This window comes from Haliotis rufescens, unplaced genomic scaffold (assembly GCF_023055435.1).
Source record: "Haliotis rufescens isolate VD_foot unplaced genomic scaffold, xgHalRufe1.0.p SCAF_1, whole genome shotgun sequence".
Classification (NCBI taxonomy): domain Eukaryota; kingdom Metazoa; phylum Mollusca; class Gastropoda; order Lepetellida; family Haliotidae; genus Haliotis; species Haliotis rufescens.
In genome coordinates, this window is record NW_025963779.1 from 48,856,065 (window position 1) to 48,881,902 (window position 25,838).

Below are 25,838 nucleotides of genomic sequence, written 5' to 3' on the forward strand. Positions count from 1 at the left end.
ATCATACCCATGTATTGCCGTGTTTTTACAAACACTGATCAACGGCTCTCAGGTTGAATCACGTTACCAGGCTGTTATTTTTTCTTGAAGGTGACCACAATGTCTCATCTTAGTATACTACTGAAAAGAAGTTAAGGACCACCAGACTCTTTCATACATCTACAGTTCATCTGTCATGGCAGGGAGATTAACTATCGTAATGTGAAAGAATCGGACGGTTGTTGACTGCTTTTTAGTGGAATATTAAAACTCCAAATACATACTTTGTGTACTTTGTGTACTTTGTGTCGCCTTCATCTGTTTGTCGACGTGTTTAATGAATTCAGTCGAGGTACAAAACGCGTATACATTGACAGAGGCTATTCGCCAGGGCCTCCTTCATGAAAGGCTATGAAAGTGACTGACGCCGTTCTTAATAGTGGAGTTAATTTCGTCCGGTTGAGGTTACCCGCAGAAAGGGTCAACCGTTTAAATGTTTCTTGCATCTTACTACGATGTTTCTCGAATGCTTAGGTAGTGATTAGATGTTGTAAATAGTACACAGGATATTTCATGTGTCGAGTGAAGGTTTCTCTCATCGAGTGACGGGGGAAAATAGATATTTCCACGAGTGGCGTAAGAAGTCTTAGTTCACTGCTGTGAAATATCAAGTGTTATGCTCACTGCAATGAAGGATTATCACCTTTCTCAACTTCAGAAAACTCAGTTTTTCACACTAAAGCATTTCATAAAATTCATTTTTTTGTATTGTGATCTGAGACTGACCTCATAAATTGCATGTGGCCTATATGTGTACCTCAAAAACCAAAAGAATGCTCTCAAGATTCACTTGATGACCACAATACACGTCAAATGTCAGCTCTATTTTGTTCTGTTATGTCATTTCTTCACTCAACAAGCGAGTGAAGGGTTTGACTCATGACGCAACCAAATGCCACTCAAACAACGCAAAACACAAAAGGTCAATGTCCGGTTACAGTGTATATCTGGAAAATTACAAGTATCAACATATGTTGTTAGGGATTACACTTTCTCAGTGAAGTACAAATTCGTACAATCCAATTCGGGATTGGAACCCACACTATTAGATACATGTTGGTTTGTTTGTTTTTTAACGCCACACTCAGCAATATTCCAGTATATAAAAGCGGTCTGTAAATAATCGAGTCTGGGCCAGACAACCCAGTGATTAACATCATAAACATCGATCCATGCAATTGGGATCGATGGCATGCATCAACCAAGTCAGCGAGTCTGACCAACCGATCCCGTTAGTCGCCTCTTACGACAAGCATAGTCGCCTTTCACGGTAAGCATGGGTTGCTGAAGACCTATGCTACCTCGGATCTTCACGGGTCTCATGTTGGTTGAGTGGTTGAGACACATCTGAAGGCGAAAACATAGAGACATCCTGGGACATTCAACGTAAAAGTCACTGTAAATATACGAATGAAGTAGTGTTTGTTTGTTTGTTTGTTTGTTGTTTAACGCCGCACTCAGTAATATTCCAGTCATGACGGCGGCCTGTAAATGATAGAGTCTGTACCAGACAATACTGTGATTGATGTCATGACCATCGACCCACACAAATGGGATACGATGATATGCATAAAACAAATCAGCGAGCTTGACAACCTGATCCCATTTGTCGCCCCTCACGAAAAACATGACTTGCTGAAGACCTATTCAAACCCGGATGTTCACGGGGCGAAGGAATTAGATGCGTGCGTAGACCAATAAAGTTTCATTTGAGCCGAACACGTAGCCAACAGTGTCTCGACTTCCCCTCAGTTAAGTTGAAGGAAATATATTACTGCTACATAATACTTAAATGGATAAACCTGATTAATTTAGTTCAACATCAGTTACAGATTTCAATGTTCTGGAACAGGGTAGAAATGATGCTATTGTCGTTATCATCACTTTCGACTGATGAAATAAATTGAACTCATCTAACAAATGAAAAAGCAGATGAGCTTTTGAGATTAAGAACAGTTAATTCTAGTCACGAGAGTACATCAAGTTGCCTTCCAGTCTGAGCTGTAGAACCAGTAGAACCCACTTTTACTATATACCTATCACTGATATGAGGCATTTTGCATGTGCGATAGAGCCTACAGAGACAGTCAAATCACAGGGCGTAATAACCAGAACCCTACAACACCCCGCGCAGGACTGATATGGCTTGTCAACGCATCTTCAATGGGCGATCGATATCAACCCGGGTGGTAAGAAAGAAGAGTCACGTCCCTTTGTGTGTCGTCTGCTCGTCTAGCGTTCCAGTGACAATGTCTTCCAAACAAGGTGAAAATATATTGCATTCACAAGCAAACATGTTATTAGATGTGAGTTTTCATATCACACACTCACATATAACCTCTAAGTATTGAACTGTAGTACCAGTATATTTCCCATTGTAGTGAACAAAAGAACCAGTATATTTTCCTTCTAATGAACAGTAGAGCCAGTATATTCCCCCTGTAATGAGCTACAGAACCAGTATATTTCCTCCTGTAATGAGCTACAGAACCAGTATATTTCCCCCTGCAATGAGCTACAGAACCAGTATATTCCCCCTGTAATGAGCTACAGAACCAGTATATTCCCCCCTGTAATGAGCTACAGAACCAGTATATTTCCTCCTGTAATGAGCTACAGAACAAGTATATTCCCCCTGTAATGAGCTACAGAACCAGTATATTTCCCCCTGCAATGAGCTACAGAACCAGTATATTCCCCCCTGCAATGAGCTACAGAACCAGTATATTCCCCCCTGTAATGAGCTGTAGAACCAGTATATTCCCCCCTGTAATGAGCTATAGAACCAGTATATTTCCCCCTGTAATGAACTGTAGAGTCAATATATTTCCTCCTGTAATGAACAGAAGAGCCAGTATATTTCCCCCTGTAATGAACAGTAGAGCCAGTATATTCCCCCCTGCAGCTGTTGAACCAGTATATTTCCCCCTGTAATGAGCTATAGAACCAGTATATTTCCCCCTGTAATGAGCTGTAGAGCCAGTATATTCCCCCCTGTAATGAACTGTAGTGTCAATATATTTCCCCCTGTAATGAACAATAGAGCTAATATATTTCGCCTAGAATGAGCTGTAGAGCCAGTATATTCCCCCCTGTAATGAGCTGAAGTATAAATATATTTCCCCCTGTAATGAACAGTAGACAGTATATTTCCCCCTGTAATGAAAAGTAGAGCCAGTATATTTCCCCCTGTAATGAACAGTAGAGCCAGTACATTTCCCCCTGTAGCTGTAGAGCCAGTATATTTTCCCTGTAATGAACAGTAGAGCTAATATATTTCCCCCTATAATGAGCCGTAGAGCCAGTATATTCCCCCCTGTAATGAGCTGTAGTGTAAATATATTTCCCCCTGTTATGAACAGTAGACAGTATATTTCCCCCTGTAATGAAAAGTAGAGCCAGCATATTTCTCCCTGTAATGAACTGTAGAGCCAATACATTTCTCCCTGGAATGAGCTGTAAAGCCAGTATATTTCCCCTGTAACGAACTGTAGAGCCAACACATTTCTCCCTGTAATGAGCTGTAGCGCCAATATATTTCCCCTGTAATGAACAGTAGAGCCAGTATATTTTCCCCTGTAATGAGCTGTAGTGTAAATATATTCCCCCCTGTAATGAGCTGTAGAGCCAGTATATTTCCCCTGTAATGAACCGTAGAGCCAATACATTTCCCCCTGTAATAAGCTGTAAAGCCAGTATATTTCCCCTGTAATGAATTGTAGAGCCAACATATTTCTCCCTGTAATGAGCTGTAGCGCCAATATATTTCCCCTGTAATGAACAGTAGAGCCAGTATATTTTCCCCTGTAATGAGCTGTAGTGTAAATATATTCCCTCCTGTAATGAGCTGTAGAGCCAGTATATTTCCCCTGTAATGAACTGTAGAGCCAATACATTTCTCCCTGGAATGAGCTGTAGAGCCAGAATATTTCCCCTGTAATGAGCTGTAGAGCCAGTATATTTTCCCTTGTAATAAATCAATTCCAAGATCACTTTTTACTGTAAATTGTTTATTTTTAACCAAAACAAACAACAAGAATTATGTACTTTCATTCTTCAAACACACACACACTCACACACACATTCTTACTGAACAAAAAAACAACTTGAATACCAATCAAACAGTTAACAACCAATTGATGTGTACACTGTTGACAAAGGGTAGCCCTCCAGTCACACGATTGATTCTCACAACCCAGCTTCATGGCATGGGGCAGGTACTGTACAGGCCTTGTGAGTATTGTCATTCAGTCACACTTCCTTATCAAGGAAAGAGCGAGATATGTTAGATATACCATGGAATCGTAAAACAATAACGGATTACAGAAAACACTTCTTTGATAGGCATTTAGAAATTGGAGTACTAAGTAAGGATAAGAATTTATGGATGAACAACTTCTTTATTACAATTAAGAGCGATGTTTCGGTGTAGGTCCTTACACGGTTGTCAAGCACTTGCTTAGTAACGGTGTTAGAACCTACACTGAAAGACTGGGTAGCACCCCTACTGTCTCACATCGCCATCTACACGGACACTTATAGGAGGCAGGTAAATGATCAATATTATCTTTCCATCTATGTGATCACATACATTTATTGATTACTGCATGAAGGTATTGGAAAACAGATCTAACTGTGTACACAAGCACTTGTCAATATGGTCAAGACAGGTGCTTGTTGTGTCACACCTCAAGTTTTATATCCTAGAAGCACGACAAGAGAAGGAACAGGTAAACATGAGACACACAGAATGTTAAAATGGCAACCAAGGCGCGAAACATGCTAAGTTACGGGGCAATGCACAAAAATGAAAAAACATGCCATAAACCACAAAGATTGATGACGATACAAGGTAAGTTGAACACAGTAAGTTGAAGAATATGTGGGAGTTTGGGGCCAAGGGGGATAACTTGTGGATGCCAAGGCACAGGCCGTAGTCTGTTTCAACTGTCTCTTTGTTCCAGTACTGTCTGTTTGTATGAGGTAGGGAAACTAAAGCACTCTGTAGCGTCAGGTAAGGTTAAACATGATATGATAAATAAAAACCTGATCAGTCACATATCATATTCATTACCAGAATGTTTGGCTGATCCACAAGCAATACTTGACTTAAACTGACAAGAAGATTTAAATAATAGTAAACAAGCATCCTACTAAAAATCTACATTGCTAAAAAGGAAAATTAATGAAGACGAAAGCACTTTATGGAATATCTTTCTGTCTCTGTGTTTGTTGAAGAAGACCATCATCTCAATAAACATCTTTGGACACCATGGAGCAAGATGCCCTCATACAGCAGTCTGTAGATGAAGCCATTGATATACCAGGCCATCATCAAGGAGCTAGATATCCTCATACACCAATCTGTAGATGGAGCCATTGATATACCAGGCCATCATCAAGGAGCTAGATATCCTCATACACCAGTCTGTAGATGGAGCCATTGATATACCAGGCCATCATCATTGAGCTAGATATCCTCATACACCAATCTGTAGATGGAGCCATTGATATACCAGGCCATCATCAAGGAGCTAGATATCCTCATACACCAGTCTGTAGATGGAGCCTTTGATATACCAGGCCATCATCAAGGAGCTAGATATCCTCATACACCAGTCAGTAGATGGAGCCATTGATATACCAGGCCATCATTAAGGTGCTAAATGCCCTTTTACACCAGTCTGTAGATGGAGCCATTATTGTACAATGCCAGGCCATCATCATGGAGCTAGATGTCCTCATACACCAGTCTGTAGATGGAGCCTTTGCTGTACCATGCCAGGCCGTCATCATGGAGCTAGATGTCCTCATACACCAGTCTGTAGATGGAGCCTTTGCTGTACAATGCCAGGCCGTCATCATGGAGCTAGATGTCCTCATACACCAGTCTGTAGATGAAGCCATTATTGTACCATGCCAGGCCGTCATCATGGAGCTAGATGTCCTCATACACCAGTCTGTAGATGGAGCCTTTGCTGTACAATGCCAGGCCGTCATCATGGAGCTAGATGTCCTCATACACCAGTCTGTAGATGAAGCCATTGATATACCAGGCCATCATTAAGGTGCTAAATGCCTTTTTACATCAGTCTGTAGATGGAGCCTTTGCTGTACAATGCCAGGCCGTCATCATGGAGCTAGATGTCCTCATACACAAGTCTGTAGATGGAGCCTTTGCTGTACAATGCCAGGCCGTCATCATGGAGCTAGATGTCCTCATACACCAGTCTGTAGATGGAGCCTTTGCTGTACTATGCCAGGCCGTCATCATGGAGCTAAATGTCCTCATACACCAGTCTGTAGATGAAGCCATTATTGTACCATGCCAGGCCGTCATCATGAAGCTAGATGTCCTCATACACCAGTCTGTAGATGGAGCCTTTGCTGTACAATGCCAGGCCGTCATCATGGAGCTAGATGTCCTCATACACCAGTCTGTAGATGGAGCCTTTGCTGTACCATGCCAGGTCGTCATCATGGAGCTAGATGTCCTCATACACCAGTCTGTAGATGAAGCCATTGCTGTACCATGGCATATTGTTCTCTTCACACACCTTGCGAAATGGACTGCGGAACGGGTTAATCTCAGGTGTGGTGCATGTTCCGAGCTTGACTCCTTCCATGGCGAGGCGGGCACAGTCACAGCTGTACTGACAGTAGTCGGTGAAGTAGGCGGCCACATTGTTCACCTGGAACACAGACTGCAGACTCAGGGGAGACTCACACCTCACATATAATAACAGCACCTTTTTACAATTACACTACAAACTGTTTTACTTTGTGGAATGTATCAAGGCTTGTTGCACTACTCAACATTAATGCACAGGTGCAGAAAGTTCAATTAATGAACAGAATCTCGGTTTTTATGGGGGTACTGGCAAATTCGTGTATTTTGACAGGTGTTAGAGACATTTTCAGATAATAACGTATTTTATCTCTAAATACACAATAAATCTAGCTATCCATGGTTTCAGCAAGATGAATGCCAGCATTAAACTATAAACAATGTAAGGATTCTAATGTTACCTAAAACTGCATAAAGATTTATCAAGTGAAAGGAGTTAGGTGAGTTCACTGAACACAAACCTTCATTTTCTTGAGAGAAGCTGCCCAAGTCATGTATGCCCCCACGCCTGCATTAAAACCTGTGGTAATAGAGTATCAAGTGAAGAAGTATTTGATTTTGATCACCTTGACCACATAATACTGACCAGCTTGGTTATCATGACACAGTAGAAGGGGAATAAGATGGAATGACCCATAATTGATCAAATCATCTGTCATGTTGGGAGTTTGAATCCTGACAATAAGCCACCAACATGTTCTGTTGATTGTCATGTTACACTTAGTCCTTCCCTTTCTTATCCATCCATTACCATCAATCGATACATCTTTGTATTTCTGTAATCATGTTATTTTTAAATATCCCATACTTTTCTTTTGTGATTACATTAACCTACAAATATCGAAATTAATTTGTTTTTCATAAAGAACTATCCACAACGCAGATTTTGTTAAGCATCATCACAGTTTGTTAAAATATTGCCTTGAAGACAAAATGACAGCAGGCTTCATCCTTGATACTTTAACTGGGTTGACAATCAGGTGAGCTAATTGTTAATTTAAAGTAGATATCGGTGTGATTCTTGGTCCATAGCTGGCACTAAATGTGGGTTTGGCACAGTATACTTGTGACAGACTACATAGCTCACCTAGCACTAGATGTGGATGTGGTCCCTTGTACTTGTGATAGAGTGATCGGTGTATCGTAACTGACACATTCTCTTCTTTGTATGTCTTCAAATCCACACTCTTTGATATTTCTGTTCCGACCATGTTGATCATAAACCTGATGTCTGGTAGCAACCGACCAAACTCCTACAGATAAATGTACCTCATATTAAAACACGTACCAAAACACAGATCATTACCCTCCCTGCTACAAGGTTCACAATGTATCCCCTCCCTGCTACAAGGTTCACAATGTATCCCCTCCCTGCTACAAGGTTCACAAAGTATCCCCTCCCTGCTACAAGGTTCACAATGTATCCCCTCCCTGCTACAAGGTTCACAATGTACCCCCTCCCTGCTACAAGGTTCACAATGTATCCCCTCCCTGCTATACAAGGTTCACAATGTATCCCCTCCCTGCTACAAGGTTCACAATGTATCCCCTCCCTGCTACAAGGTTCACAATGTATCCCCTCCCTGCTACAAGGTTCACAAAGTATCCCCTCCTTGCTACAAGGTTCATAATGTTTCCCCTCCCTGCTACAAGGTTCACAAAGTATCCCCTCCCTGCTACAAGGTTCACAATGTATCCCCTCCCTGCTACAAGGTTCACAAAGTATCCCCTCCCTGCTACAAGGTTCACAATGTATCCCCTCCCTGCTACAAGGTTCACAATGTACCCCCTCCCTGCTACAAGGTTCACAATGTATCCCCTCCCTGCTATACAAGGTTCACAATGTATCCCCCCCCCTGCTATACAAGGTTCACAATGTATCCCCCCCCCCCCCCCCCTGCTACAAGGTTCACAAAGTATCCCCTCCCTGCTACAAGGTTCACAAAGTATCCCCTCCCTGCTACAAGGTTCACAATGTATCCCCTCCCTGCTACAAGGTTCACAAAGTATCCCCTCCCTGCTACAAGGTTCACAATGTATCCCCTCCCTGCTACAAGGTTCACAATGTATCCCCTCCCTGCTACAAGGTTCACAATGTATCCCCTCCCTGCTACAAGGTTCACAAAGTATCCCCTCCCTGCTACAAGGTTCACAATGTATCCCCTCCCTGCTACAAGGTTCACAAAGTATCCCCTCCCTGCTACAAGGTTCACAAAGTATCCCCTCCCTGCTACAAGGTTCATAATGTTTCCCCCCCCCCTGCTACAAGGTTCACAATGTATCCCCTCCCTGCTACAAGGTTCACAAAGTATCCCCTCCCTTCTACAACCAACATGTGCCTGTTACCTTGAAGATCTGCAGCATCTCCACCTCCTTCTCCACACCCACCAGGTCGATGACATACTGCCTTCCTGCACACACCTTCATACCCGGATCTGGAAGAGCATAGAGAATTAGCATGTGCTTCACCTGTCCACATATACATAACACCTTACTCAAATAGTATATATACATATATGTGTTGGGTAAGTTGTCAGTCTCTGGGCAGACATGTTGTCAGTATATACCACAAGGAACGCACAGTCTCTGGGCTGACATGTTGTCAGTATATAACACAAGGGACAGTCTCTAGGCAGACATGTTGTCAGTATATAACACAAGGAACGCACAGTCTCTGGGCTGACATGTTGTCAGTATATAGCACAAGGGACAGTCTCTAGGCAGACATGTTGTCAGTATATAACACAAGGGACTCACAGTCTCTGGGCTGACATGTTGTCAGTATATAACACAAGGGACAGTCTCTAGGCAGACATGTTGTCAGTATATAACACAAGGGACTCACAGTCTCTGGGCTGACATGTTGTCAGTATATAACACAAGGGACAGTCTCTAGGCAGACATGTTGTCAGTATATAACACAAGGGACTCACAGTCTCTGGGCTGACATGTTGTCAGTATATAACACAAGGGACAGTCTCTAGGCAGACATGTTGTCAGTATATACCACAAGGAACTCACAGTCTCTGGGCTGACATGTTGTCAGTATATAACACAAGGGACTCACAGTCTCTGGGCTGACATGTTGTCAGTATATAACACAAGGGACAGTCTCTAGGCAGACATGTTGTCAGTATATAACACAAGGGACTCACAGTCTCTGGGCTGACATGTTGTCAGTATATAACACAAGGGACAGTCTCTAGGCAGACATGTTGTCAGTATATACCACAAGGAACTCACAGTCTCTGGGCTGACATGTTGTCAGTATATAACACAAGGGACTCACAGTCTCTGGGCTGACATGTTGTCAGAATATAACACAAGGGACAGTCTCCAGGCAGACATGTCAGAATAAAATAAAAGAAATGTCTCTTGGCAGACATGTCAGTATATAACACAAGGGACAGTCTCTAGGCAGACATGTCAGTATATAACACAAGGGACAGTCTCTAGGCAGACATGTCAGAATATAACACAAGGGTCTCACAGTCACTAGGCAGACATGTCAGTATATGACACAAGGGACAGTCTCTAGGCAGACATGTCAGTATATAACACAAGGGTCCCACAGTCACTACGCAGACATGTCAGTATATGACACAAGGGACAGTCTCTAGGCAGACATGTCAGTATATAACACAAGGGACAGTCTCTAGGCAGACATGTCAGTATATAACACAAGGGACAGTCCCTAGGCAGACATGTCAGTATATAACACAAGGGACAGTCTCCAGGCAGACATGTCAGAATATAACACAAGGGTCCCACAGTCACTACGCAGACATGTCAGTATATGACACAAGGGACTCACAGTCTCTGGGCAGACATGTTGTCAGTATATAACACAAGGGACTCACAGCCTCTAGGCAGACATGTCAGCATATAACACAAGGGTCTCACAGTCTCTAGGCAGACATGTCAGTATATGACACAAGGGACTCACAGTCTCCAGGCAGACATGTTGTCAGTATATAACACAAGTAGTCTCCAGGCAGACATGTCAGTATATACCACAAGGGACTCACAGTCTCTGGGCAGACATGTTGTCAGTATATAACACAAGGAACAATCTCCAGGCAGACATGTCAGTATATAACACAAGGGACTCACAGTCTCTGGGCTGACATGTTGTCAGTATATAACACAAGGGACAGTCTCTAGGCAGACATGTCAGTATATAACACAAGGGACAGTCTCTAGGCAGAAATGTCAGAATATAACACAAGGGACAGTCTCCAGGCAGACATGTCAGAATATAATAAAAGAAATGTCTCTTGGCAGACATGTCAGTATATAACACAAGGGACAGTCTCTAGGCAGACATGTCAGTATATAACACAAGGGACAGTCTCCAGGCAGACATGTCAGAATATAACACAAGGGTCTCACAGTCACTAGGCAGACATGTCAGTATATGACACAAGGGACTCACAGTCTATGGGCATACATGTTGTCAGTATATAACACAAGGGACTCACAGCCTCTAGGCAGATATGTCAGCATATAACACAAGGGTCTCACAGTCTCTAGGCAAACACTTTGTCGGTATAAAAACACAAGGGACTCACAGTCTCTAGGCAGACAAGTTGTCAGTAATACAAGGGACTCACAGTCTCTTGGCAGACATGTTGTCAGTATATAACACAAGGGACTCACAGTCTCTAGGCAGACATGTTGTCAGTATGTAATACAGGGTGAGGGGGAAGTTGAGCAGTACAGCTACTGGTGAGTCTAGCCGGAGTCCTCGCCACTCGTAGTATGATTCCCAGTCAGTGAATGGCTGTGAAGGGTCAGGTGGTGTGTTGGCAGGAGGGTCGTCCAGCGTACAGCTCTCCACAGGCAGAACTACGGGGTCATCACATGGGGGAAGCTCACCTGAGTCATATACACAATATTCAAACATTCAAGATAAATTAGCCAATATGAGACCTGACAATTGCAACTCCATTTGCTTCAACAACATTTCATCATCCTTACTTACTCCTTACTAAATTGCAAAGAATTCAAAATGCAGCACATAGGGCTGTTACTCATATTGGCACACAGAACACATTTCACCTGTTCTCTAAACCCTCCATTGGATGCCTGTCAAACAACAGATACAATTAAACAATTCTGCTTCTTGCCCAGAAATGTATCTACGGCGACAACACATGCCCTCACTAGAATCATCTGATCAGTCAACATAAACCTGGTTCTTCTCTCCGTTCTGTGGACCAGCACCTGCTGACACTACCAAACAGCAAAATAATAACAGGTGATCAGGCTTTCTCAGTTGCAGCCCCGAATCTCTGGAACAATCTACCTTAAATAATGACATTATCTTCTAATTCCCAGTTTAACACACTACTAAACACCCGCCTGATCCACAAAGAATTTGAAAACGTACTGTGACTTTTATGATGTGTTTATATTATATCATGTTATTCAGCCTATGGTGTCACATGTCGATAGTGAGTTAAACATGGCGAAGCTGAAAGATAACGGTAACCAGATTGATACAGATGTAGAAGAAAGTGTATTCACCAAACGGGATGAAGTGTCCGGGTGTGGCCCATGTTGTACATTCTCTCCGCCACAGGCCCTGGTTGTACACACCTCTCTCCTCCAGGAACTTCTCACAACGGATGATGTTGAACGCGAAAGCTGTTGTCTCTACAATGGAGACAGAAACTGCATCAAAGGATCTGTGCAGAGACTCAGTCCTCCATATTCATAGAGTTATCTCCCCTATACTGTCTACATGATGATGTGCTTATAATGGTCACTCTTTGTTCTGATTTTTTGTTTGCCGTTTAATGCTGCACACAGCAATATCCCATCTATATGAATGTGGTCTAACATCATTAAGCCTGGACCATGGACATGCAATCACTCAAGTCGGCGCGCCCCACAACCAACACCATTTAGTTGCCTCTTATGACCAGCATAGGTTGCTGGGAACCTATATATATTCTTACCTGGAATCCCCATGGGGATACAAGCATAGGTTCCTGGGAACCTATATATATTCTTACCTGGAATCCTCATGGGGATACAAGCATAGGTTCCTGGGTACCTATATACCCTGTATATTCTTACCTAGAATCCCCATGGAGATACAAGCATAGGTTGCTGGGAACCTATATATATTCTTACCTGGAATCCCCATGGGGATACAAGCATAGGTTGCTGGGAACCTATATATATTCTTACCTGGAATCCCCATGGGGATACAAGCATAGGCTCCTGGGAACCTATATATATTATTACCTGGAATCCCCATGGGGATACAAGCATATGCATCAATATTTGCATATCTTGTTAATTCTAACACCAAATAGGAAGGACCACACACAACTGCACATATTCCAGTGGACTAGCACTGGCTGAACTAATGATGTATATGTGTTAGGACAGGCAAAACATTCTCGCTGAAACCCCATCCACTCCAGGATATGATCTCAATGTTGAGAAACATATGCTTGTGCTACCAAAAACTGAGGCCTTGCATGTGTAACACAATATTGTATATATAGTTTTTAGGAATATAGTTTTAGCTTTTTCATTTCAAGTAGGTTTATATATCTTCATTGGTTGTAGTGTAAGATGTATATGCTTGGGTTAAGAGTCCAAGCGGTTGGTCTATTTTATTGAAGGGTGGACAGGTTAGTCTATTCTTGTTCCTCTGTCGCAGTCTCTAGCTTGTCAATACAATAGCTTTCAGCTCCCTAGCTGATTAACATTATCTATATATATTATAACTACAGCTTTCTTCCCTCACATTTGCACACTTTTTAGTCACTGTGCTAATAAGTTTACACAGGCAAGACATAGACTTCATGTAGCTCAGGTTAGTTATTTATATCATCTTTTCCTAAATAGAATTCTAACATATCTATTTAATATGTTATCAATAATGTAAAGTATTGTAAATGCTTATCTATTATATCAAATAACCAAGATATCTTCTATTTATTTTATCAGTATAAAGTGTTTAACATGTAATAATGTGTGAGAGCATGATTTGATTGGTAGTTTTGAATATAAGGATTGAATTAGAAGTTGGTTTTCTGGAATTTAAGGAAATTGTTGCCATGATTGATAAGTATGTATAAATTCAGGCATGATAATTACATGTTATATTTACTTTTTATAGGATTGCCATAATCCTATACTTATGATGTGGATTTATAGACACACCCTAGTGTCACCCACAGGGTACTGGTATGTAAAAATCCTATATTTATCACTCACTTATGAATGAATTTACATGTATTATCTATGCGTCATAATGTAGCATTTTATATATTCCTACTCTTAGTGATAATAAGTATATATTTATGACGCCCTACGACTACTTGTATTCTTCTAACTTTATAGTGTGTAACTAATATACTCAGTTATGATAAGAGACATTTAATATCTGTATTACTGATTTGAAAGTTACATTGTACATAATATACAATCTACAATGAACTAACTGGTAACGTGTAACTGTGTGTGTTGCATGTATGGACTAATGTGACTGCTCAAAACTACGATATAATTAATATACAGTCATATCTTTAAATGCTAAAGTATGTATAGTATATCATGTTATATTTTATTACAGGGTGATTGATTGATTGACATTTCACGTTATGAACCACCCCTGCAACACAAGCGTGGAGGATGTACCTGGTGCGAAGGTGAAGGGCAGTCGGGTGAGTTCTGCTGTCTTGGACATGAAGTGTTTCATCTTGGCACACCACACTTTATGACTGTGTTCCTTCATATCGCCCTGCAAGGACCAGCCTTTCTTCTGACAATCCCGACTACAGTAGATCACTGCCTGGCAGGAAGAACTGAAATTCAACACTCCATGCAGTAACCATAATTGACCTTGACCTAGAGCAAAGAAAGTCCACGACCATCAGTGTGAGCAGGCAGGGACATCATTGGGATGCAAGGTCGAGCTGCGAGGTCACCATCCAACAGAGTGGTCATCTTCATACTGCCACCCCATCTGGAGTTTGGTCAATTCTTACACATGTTACAACAGTTAAGGTATCATAAGGACAAGTAGACATTTGCATCTTCTTAAGGGTTCTGCTCTATGTTATCATTATAAGGACTAGTGGACTAAAACTGATAGTTCACAAGCATGAGATACTGTGGACACACTTCTGATTTAAATATGAAGAAAATAATTAGGTCAAATTTCCTATAGGTTCTTCAGGGGTAAAACTAAGATACCAGTGCTTAACTCTCACTTGGGGCTCTTGTACAATGGACCTGCTGAAGTGAATTACTCACCATGTCTTGAAGAGGTCTGCCGTGCCCCTCCTTCTACAGATACTGCACTCCCTCATCCAGGGGGTCTCTATGTCCGTCATATGTTCAGAACTCAGGCCAGGAGACACAAACTTAATACCAAGTCTTTTCACATCTAAAGCATTGTCCCTGCAAGCCAATGATACAGTATGCTCAGCCTTTGCAACTCAATGTGTTTTTCAATGACAAGTGAAAACACAAGATACACAACACATCATCATCCTAAGGCAAGAAACTTACCATTTGGAAGGTAGCACCGCATCATTGTGTACATTGGCAACAACTACCATTTCTCAGTGGTAGCAAAATCCATCTATGCCAAAACAAGTTTCTAATGTAACATTATATTCCCCCTTTATAATGTTTATATGCTAGATTGACAAGCAGATCTTCTGACCTCATCACACAGGGAGACAACGCTGTTCAGCGAGTACTAATACTCTTGACTGGAGATACTCATACCATTTCACAATAATATTTGTTTAAACAGTTAATGTATATTGTGGATTTTGTTTAGCTCTTATGAACCTGAAAGAAGGATTATTAAAAACTACATTTCATAAACACTGTCTCACACTTACAGATAATGATCAAAATGACTGCTATATATTACTAATATAGCAAGTACATTTTGTTACTCATCATATAGAAATAAACTAAGTAGCCAATATCCAACCCTTATTAAGATATTCTTATAGATAAAGCCACAACATTTATGTTTTAGGCCCATTGTCAACTGATAATCTCATTGGCATAAAGATTGATTGATTTTTGTTTAAAGCCGGTGGTCTGTAAATAAGTGAACCTGGACCAGACAATCAAGTGATTGACATCATGCACATCAATCTATGCAGTTGGCATACAGCGACATGCACCAACCAAGTCAGTGAGTCCGACCACTGATCCCATTAGTCGCCTCTTACGACAAGCATAGTCACATTTTATGGCAAGCATTGGTTGCTGAAGACCTATTCTACCCCGCATCTTCACAGGTTGGCACTAACAAAGAAAGGATTCTTGATAATGGTACTTTTATGAATTTATACTATTACTTTCTTTCTAAGATTAGCATACTGATATAAATAACTTTGATTCCTGTGGAAGCAAATGGCTTACTTTGCCAGAGCCTTGTCCATATATGTGACCATCCTGGGTCGTCGTGCCTGTCTCGTCATGGGAAACAGTGTACAGAAACAGAGGAGGTCATAGCTGTGTTGTGAGATGGAACAGATGGACACATTCGTGTGTGTCACGCCAATCCCCATCCCGGCCCGGTCCACCATGCACAGGTAGCGGTATGTGATGCCATCATCTTGTGTTACTGGAGACGGAGTTACTTATGCAATGTTTGAAATGTTGAAGAAAGACACTGAATCACAGCATACAGTGAATGGGTCCTCCACAAAACAATACTCAAGTTGGAGCTTGAAGGAGCCTTGTGTATAGATTTTGTTTCCTCCCTAAATCATGTTAATGAGAATAAGTGCAATTCCACAGTTACTGCATACCCACAAGGTACATGGCATACACAGATATCACTCAAGGATATGCAAATGCAACAGTTATAGACTATAAAATTTGGTTTGTTGTTTTATGCCGCACTCAGCAATATTCCAGCTATATGACGGCGGTCTGTAAATAATCGAGTCTTGACCAGACAATCCAGTGATTGACATCATGAACATGGATCCACGCAATTTGGATCAATGACATGCATCAACCAAGTCAGCGAGCCTGACCACCCGATCCCATTTGTCGCCTTTTACGACAAGCATAGTCGCCTTTTACGGCAAGCATGGGTTGCTGAAGACCTATTCTACCCCGTATCTTCACGGGTCTATAGACTATAAGAGGGTTAGTTGACACTATGTGCTACAGAAAGGATGGTATTATTACAGTATATAAGATAGCTACGTGATAAATCGCAAAGAACAATGATGAGGGAAGCGTGGTTTATTTCACGATAAAACATTGTTCTATTATGACATCATTTCTGGTTATTCGAACATACGCTCACATCTTGATGTCGTAAATCAGATGATATTATTTTGGAGAGGGAAGTGTCTGGAATCTATGTAGATGTTGCTGGACAACGCTGATAATCACTTGGGCCGAATGATCGCATCAGAATGTGGGTGAGACATCACAATTGGTATTGGGAGAAAAGGTACAGATAATCGATGTGAAAATTGTGAGAATACCCGGGAAATACCAAACTTAACCCCTGTGTTCATAAAATGGACTTTTTTTAAATACGGGTAAATATTTTTAAGGCTTGTACATTTTATTAACTAGGGGCTGCGCCCTTATGGTTTATTCTCCTAGCAGTGTTTTATTGTAAGATAAACAACCCCCACTTGTCGTGTATTTCCTAAGCATGGTCCCCAGTAGAACTTGGGTGCATGTCACACTTTATCCACCTGACTTAATGATACCAATTATTCAAAATGTAAGGTTCAGAACTGATTTCAAATTTTAAAGACAACTCATATTAAGACTACAGGTTGAACATTCCAGAGGACTCTAACATAACCAAGGTAACTGAAGCCCAGTTTGGAAATGTTGGAGTCCTTTAATACACTGCACCCCCTGCTTCATACACATTTCTTTTCTAAAACATTGCAGATTTACACTGACTCTTTCCTTATTAACATACAGTAAAGAAATAATTCATAGCTTATCTAAATCTTGTGAGTTTAGTCATCATCCTAAGATTGTTACTGTACCTGTTTCCATTTCTTTAATAAACCAGATTGTGTCTTCCATTGGCAATGCCGCTATCTTCTCCTCCTGTCCCTTACACAGCTCCGTCTTCCTTCTGATGTCTTCTTCAAATTCAGCAAACCTTTCTGGATCCTCGGAGAACACCTTGTCCACATATTTCTTTACTTCATCAGATTCTGCATCCATGATGAAATGAATGTATCGGGATGGAAATCTGTGCAAAATGATTAAGAAGCAAATATTATTGTATAATCATAATAATGTGTATCAGTGAAAATGTATAAGACAATTATTGTAGTATTATATTTTGTTAATATCTTTATATTAATATCAAACTCACATATGCATAGCGCGTGTACAGAATCATATGAGAAAAGACTTGCAGAAGCTGCTGAACATTGTTCCTGTAAGAAAAACATGACAGCTAGCTCTCCTCCAAACCTCAGTGGTTGATCATAACAGCATGCTCTCCTTCAAATCTAGGTGTTTGGTCAAGACAGCATGCCCTCCTCCAAATCTAGGTGTTTGATCACAACAGCATGCTCTCCTCCAAATCTAGGTATTTGATCACAACAGCATGCTCTCCTCCAAATCTAGGTGTTTGATCAAGACAGCATGCTCTCCTCCAAATCTAGGTGTTTGGTCAAGACAGCATGCCCTCCTCCAAATCTAGGTGTTTGATCAATCCAGCATGCTCTCCTCCAAATCTAGGTGTTTGATCACAACAGCATGCTCTCCTCCAAATCTAGGTGTTTGATCAATCCAGCATGCTCTCCTCCAAATCTAGGTGTTTGATCACAACAGCATGCTCTCCTCCAAATCTAGGTGTTTGATCAAGACAGCATGCTCTCCTCCAAATCTAGGTGTTTGATCACAACAGCATGCCCTCCTCCAAATCTAGGTGTTTGATCACAACAGTATGCTCTCCTCCAAATTCAGGTGTTTGACAAAGACAGTATGCTCTCCTCCAAATCTAGGTGTTTGGTCAAGACAGCATGCTCTCCTCCAAATCTAGGTGTTTGATCACAACAGTATGCTCTCCTCCAAATCTAGGTGTTTGATCACAACAGTATGCTCTCCTCCAAATCTAGGTGTTTGATCAAGACAGTATGCTCTCCTCCAAATCTAGGTGTTTGATCACAACAGCATGCTCTCCTCCAAATCTAGGTGTTTGATCAAGACAGCATGCTCTCCTCCAAATCCATGTGTTTGATCAAGACAGCATGCTCTCCTCCAAATCTAGGTGTTTGGTCACAACAGCATGCCCTCCTCCAAATCTAGGTGTTTGATCACAACAGTATGCTCTCCTCCAAATTCAGGTGTTTGACAAAGACAGTATGCTCTCCTCCAAATCTAGGTGTTTGGTCAAGACAGCATGCTCTCCTCCAAATCTAGGTGTTTGATCACAACAGTATGCTCTCCTCCAAATCTAGGTGTTTGATCAAGACAGTATGCTCTCCTCCAAATCTAGGTGTTTGATCACAACAGCATGCTCTCCTCCAAATCTAGGTGTTTGATCAAGACAGCATGCTCTCCTCCAAATCTAGGTGTTTAATCACAACAGCATGCTCTCCTCCAAACCTAGGTGTTTGATCACAACAGCATGCTCTCCTCCAAATCTAGGTGTTTGATCACAACAGTATGCTCTCCTCCAAATCCAGGTGTTTGACAAAGACAGTATGCTCTCCTCCAAATCTAGGTGTTTGGTCAAGACAGCATGCTCTCCTCCAAATCTAGGTGTTTGATCACAACAGTATGCTCTCCTCCAAATCTAGGTGTTTGACCACAACAGTATGCTCTCCTCCAAATCTAGGTGTTTGATCAAGACAGTATGCTCTCCTCCAAATCTAGGTGTTTGATCACAACAGCATGCTCTCCTCCAAATCTAGGTGTTTGATCAAGACAGCATGCTCTCCTCCAAATCCATGTGTTTGATCAAGACAGCATGCTCTCCTCCAAATCTAGGTGTTTGATCACAACAGCATGCCCTCCTCCAAATCTAGGTGTTTGATCACAACAGTATGCTCTCCTCCAAATTCAGGTGTTTGACAAAGACAGTATGCTCTCCTCCAAATCTAGGTGTTTGGTCAAGACAGAATGCTCTCCTCCAAATCTAGGTGTTTGATCACAACAGTATGCTCTCCTCCAAATCTAGGTGTTTGATCAAGACAGTATGCTCTCCTCCAAATCTAGGTGTTTGATCACAACAGCATGCTCTCCTCCAAATCTAGGTGTTTGATCAAGACAGCATGCTCTCCTCCAAATCTAGGTGTTTAATCACAACAGCATGCTCTCCTCCAAACCTAGGTGTTTGATCACAACAGCATGCTCTCCTCCAAATCTAGGTGTTTGATCACAACATTATGCTCTCCTCCAAATCCAGGTGTTTGACAAAGACAGTATGCTCTCCTCCAAATCTAGGTGTTTGGTCAAGACAGCATGCTCTCCTCCAAATCTAGGTGTTTGATCACAACAGTATGCTCTCCTCCAAATCTAGGTGTTTGACCACAACAGTATGCTCTCCTCCAAATCTAGGTGTTTGATCAAGACAGTATGCTCTCCTCCAAATCTAGGTGTTTGATCACAACAGCATGCTCTCCTCCAAATCTAGGTGTTTGATCAAGACAGCATGCTATCCTCCAAATCTAGGTGTTTGATCAAGACAGCATGCTCTCCTCCAAATCTAGGTGTTTGGTCAAGACAGCATGCTCTTTACCAAACCTAGGTGTTTCGTCAAATGATCAAAACAGCTTAGTGTCCTCCAAATCTAGGTGCTTCATCTTTGATCATGACAGCAACCTCTCTGCCCAAATTAGGAAATTGATCAAGACAGTATGCTCTCAGAAACATCTAGGTGTTTCACCAAGGCAGCATGTTCTCCTCCAAAGCATGAGCTTACAGTATTGTCTTATAATAAGACAATACTGCTAGCTAACAATTTGTAATTGTCTATGGGCAATATTCATACCATACCATGGTGGGTAACATCAAGAAAGGGCTTCACGTGTAAGTTCCTTGATGCAAATCCTACCCCCAGTCTTCATGCCCGAAGTTCATGATTTTATCTATATTCAAGTCATCTTAACAACCACTGCAGACAAACATGATCCATCGTGTTGATTGCTACCGTCACACAGCTATCCGCTATCTGTAATGTGTCTGTCTCATTCAGACCATGGGCTACTTCCACTACAGAGGTATCCGTTCTGACAATACTTTCTAATACAGATGCTGCGGTAAATACAAAGAATGAACACACGTTACACAGTCCATATAGCCTAGTTCATGTAGCACTCGTGCATCAGTCAACTGGCCAAGCAAATTCAAGGAGTCGACTCGTCAGCGTAGGTCACAAGGCCAATTTCGCACAATCAACAATTTTGACAAAATGTTAGCTAATTATATTCAAGTTGAAGTTTGACAGTCATAACATATCAGCATTGTTTATTGTGCCGTTGCAAAGTGCTTCGATGAACATATGCCGTCAACCGGCGAGTAAACATTAATTGAAAGATTAAATTCTAAGCATAATTTGACATAGTCAGTTCTAGTTTCGTAATCAGTATAGCACCAGCATGCATTAACTCTACTTGTCGTTAGATATGAGTAGACAAATTTACATCCTTTAACTATTACCACATCTATCGTACATTGTTGTCAAGTTTGTATCAGTCTGTATTTGTGCGCCTCAGTCATCAGAGTTATCTGTCCCTACTCCTCCTCCTTACAGCGTAACTGTGCGTTGTCACGCTGTGGAGCTTTGTACAAACACGCTGACGGACACTGCGTCGACTTGGCGCCACACCAGGTGTGATTTGATTTTTGTTGTTGTTTAACGCTGCACTCAGCAATATTCCAGCTATATGACGGCGGTCTGTAAATAATCGAGTCTGGACCAGACAATCCAGTGATTGATAACATAAGCATCTATCCACGCAATTGGGATCGATGACTTGCATCAACCAAGTCAGCGAGCCTGACCACCCGATCCTGTTAGTCGCCTCTTACGACAAGCATACCGTATTTCCTCTAATAGACGCCGGCCTCTAATAGAAGCCGGGTCAATTGTTCAGTGCAAAAAATAGAAACCGGGCCTGTAATAGTGAGTGAGTGAGTGAGTTTGGTTTTACGCCGCTTTTAGCAATATTCCAGCAATATCACGGCGGGGGACACCAGAAATGGGCTTCACACATTGTACCCATGGCGGGAATCGAACCCGGGTCTTCGGCGTGACGAGCGAACGCTTTAACCACTAGGCTACCCGACCGCCCCGGGCCTGTAATAGACGCCGGGTCGATATATCTACGGATATCTACGAACACCAAATATTTCCATTTCGTGACGATTCGGGACATTCGTGGTCATAGTGAAATGGGGGTATTAATAGAAGCCGGGCCTCTAATTGACGCCGGGTCAAAGGCTTGTCCGAAATAAATAGAAGCCCGGGCGTCTAATAGAGGAAATACGGTGGTCGCCTTTTACGGCAAGCATGGGTTGCTGAAGACCTATTCTAACCCGGATCTTCACGGGTATTGAGCAGGAGTCAGTGCGTGAGATGGGTTTAACGCCACTGTTACAAGTATTCCAGTTATTTCAAGGCATGCATGTCTGCTTAATGTGGGAGGAAAGCCCGAAGTAATGCAGGTCTTAGACGTTTACCACTTCGACGAAACCCACGAGCACGGGTATGGTGCTGACACACCTAGAAACGTAATCGGGGCGAACCGGGATTCGAACACACAATCATTGGTTTCTGGCGTTGCTAAGGGACGCAACTCTGCACAGCAAATTAGATGATCGGGCCGCCCTGTTGACCAGGAAACGCGAGCAATAAAATGCAACTCAAATAGTTAAGACATTATTCACTTCCTTCATGACTAAATTGCACAAGTGTGCATGCATTATTTCATAAACACAGACATTAAAAGTATGCTTAGGTATACCCCTTGTAACACATTTTCAAAACATTTTGTGTGCTTAGGTTTCATAACAGTTTCGCCATAACAATAATTTTCATGACTTTTAAAAATGTTTTACTTCTTTGCAAAATGTAATTGAAATATTTTTAAATGTTATAAAAGATCATATTATAACTTAAATATTTTCGAAACAAATTTCATTAGTAATAAATATGTTTTGAAAACGTTCATTGAAACGACGTCATATTTTATGAAATGCTGTCGTCGTGGTTGCGAAAACTAATATAGTTACCTAAACTAAGACGCAAATGCCCCAAAAGGGGACGATTTTTTTAATGTTCAGCTATTGAATAAATTCTAAAGAACATTTAACTGAGGTTTCATATAGTTGTTTTTTTCGAAATCATAATCGCCACAAAAATGTTTCAAAATATCATTAAATGTTATTCCTGATCATCACACCAAAACATGTTCAAAACTATTTCATATCATGTTATTAAAATGTTTTGTAAAGGTCGCTGAGCTGTAATTTCAGATGTTTCATGAAATGTTATTGCCATGTTTTAAAAGAAAACTGCGAGTTCAGATATGTCAATGGTACGAACCACCCATTACTTCAATAGGAAATTCAATTCAAACACTCTTTTTTTCTGAATGGTGAACAAAACATGTTTTGGACAAATATTCGCATTAATTTTCAAAACATGTCATGTGTCACGAACTCTTTTATTTTGTAAAACGTAAGGACATTTATTTTCAGCATTTCGGGAACAGATTACTTTATTAAAAAAGATCCCAGAAACAAATACATCCTTAACATTTCCAAGTATTTCCTTAGTTTCCAGTATAGAATTCTATAGCAATGTCGCCCTTACGTTGCTAAATGTTCTAGAAATATTTCACTTCTATGCAAAATGGTTTTGAGATGTTTTTAAAATGTTATTCAAGGCCATCATTGTATAACACGTTATAAACCATTGCATAACGTCATTATAATGAAAACGATTGCTGTTACGAAATGTAATTTTCATTTTGTGAAAACATTGTGAATGCAGATATATGCCAGCCCGTTCAAATATGGCGCAATTGCTTCGATGAAAATGAGAAACCTAATCAACCAATAATTTTTTTTCACAAAAAATGTTTACCTATTGGATAAATCAGTAATAGTCTTCAATAAATCGTCTGTCAAACAACCTCGCGCTTATTTACAAGCTTATGTTTCTGTTACATGACATGGTGTTCAAATCTTTTAAAACGTTGTTGAAAAGTGATGTCCGATAAAAATGTAAAAAAAGAAATGTTTTTGAAATGTTCTTAAAACTTGAACAGTGATATCAGGCACCCGTTTCGAAATATTTAAAAAAATATTATCAAATGTTAACAGAACACGTTGATGGAACCATTAAAAAAAAGATATTTAAAAGATATTTAAAAATGGAACATTTCGGAAAATGTTTTGTAACATTTTCGTGTTATTTGGGTACATGTTGCAAGTCTCGAGATCACAGGGAGACATTATGTGATAACTTAATTTATACAATGTACAGAACGTAATTTCGGTTGAAATGTTTCAGATAATCAAGGTCCTTAGTTTGTTTGTTTGTTGTTTAACGCCGTACTTAAGCAATATTCTAGCGTGCTGTCAATAATCGACAAGTCTGGAATTGGGATTCGATACGCAATCAACGAAGTGACCGAAGCATACCACATTGTTCACTTTGTCGCCTCTTACGACATGCATGGTTTGCTTGGGACCTATATTCTCACCACATCAAAGTTCGACGCAAAGTTAAACAACAAATCGGTCGATGAAGACTGGCTATGTGTTCCTTCTAACAGTTAATATTTCTATCAGTATACAAAACCTGAAAGTTTAGGTATCCCCGATGGATGTGCATGTGAACTGTCGATGTTCTGATTGTATGTAATTGTAACCTGCGAACTTTGGACGTCGTTACGTTTCTACTGTATGTATTACATCCATTAAATGTGCCATTTATGAGATAGACATGTTTTCAGAATTGCTGGTGTTGTCGTGTATTTGGTGCCCTGAAATTTCATTTGGGGTAGGGGGCTAGTTGCAATGGGATTTAACGTCAAGATTGTTGCCCTTATATATATAGCGACGAGCAAGCACGTGCGTGGCTGCTTGTACTTATCCGGACTGATGCCACAAAGATGACATTGTTGCAAGGTGTCTATCTTAAACAAATTCAGACTCATAACTTTAAACAAAATATACAATGACCCCGTGTCCACCATGTCCGTCGACTCGAAGTTCCAACAACATATCCACGTGCAATAAATAGGTTGACTGCAGCCTTAATTGGCATTCAACCATCACACCTGACTGTTCTAATTATCTTGATTCAAACAACATGCTTATGCATGTTATACACGTACATTATTTTACAGAAACTCACACACGGGCTTTGGAAAGGGAACGCTTAACACTGGAAACCAGCCACTCTAAACTGCTGAGGAGGATGAACATGAGCAGCAGGAAATAACTAAATCCAGGCTGTCAAAGCGGAAAGAAACCTAAGTTTGACTTTATGTGGGGTAGGGGGGCTGACTCAGTGGTAGCCATGTTCGCAACATGCTGGTTCACCATCGACCTTTTACGGCACGGTTAGTTTTCTCTGTCCTCAAGTTCAGGCTTATCTATTGTATAGTTTTGCTTAAATAATGGATGTAATTAATTTGGTCAAAATGACAATATAAGCATTGAATGCATCTGATTGAGTGAGGGGAGCCCTTAAGCTGACATTATACTTTGTTAGTACTGACCTGACTGTCTAGCTTTACATAGGTCCTGCTATCACTTTTACAACTTAATGAGGTTTCCAATCACGCAGTTCTTTTTCAACAGGTTACCGTCTCGGTTTGACGACGAGGACGAATGGCCATTTGCCAAGCCGTTAATGCCAGATGGTAATCATTGGATATTCGCAAGGACCGTTACAGCATTCACTAGAAACATAACACCCAACAAACAGTTTCTGGGCAATCCTGTTCCCAGATTTTCCCCCAGAGCTCAACTCGAGGCAATAGCAGTAGGACCACAACCCCTATCAATGTCATGAGAAACCAAGTCGCCATCAGCATCACGATTTCAGTCATCAACGTTAATGGCAGAGGCATGATCTAGACTTCAGAGACAGGGTCACAATAAAGGCGTTGTTTTAAACACAATCCGATGGAGAGAGAGAGAGAGAGAGAGAGAG

The 25,838-nt window shown here is 41.1% G+C and overlaps 1 protein-coding gene across 2 annotated transcripts; it reads right to left on the reverse strand.

Moving 5' to 3' along the window:
- Nucleotides 1–5,008: 5,008 nt before the first annotated feature.
- On the reverse strand, nt 5,009–21,426 carry LOC124131422 (zinc finger MYND domain-containing protein 15-like). Of its 2 annotated transcripts, none has more exons than XM_048397002.1 (11): nt 21,326–21,426; nt 17,692–17,903; nt 16,082–16,286; nt 14,948–15,094; nt 14,330–14,496; nt 12,197–12,325; nt 11,327–11,545; nt 9,014–9,102; nt 7,755–7,920; nt 7,129–7,187; nt 5,009–6,731 (listed from the first exon to the last, which is right to left on the reverse strand). In XM_048397002.1, exons 2-11 carry the CDS (start codon nt 17,873–17,875, stop codon nt 6,525–6,527), a joined length of 1,572 nt encoding a protein of 523 aa, XP_048252959.1. In that variant the 5' UTR covers nt 17,876–17,903; nt 21,326–21,426; the 3' UTR covers nt 5,009–6,524. The 2 variants fall into 2 exon arrangements, with proteins under 2 accessions (XP_048252959.1, XP_046350658.2); XM_046494702.2 differs by having other exon boundaries at nt 21,340–21,425.
- Nucleotides 21,427–25,838: the final 4,412 nt, after the last annotated feature.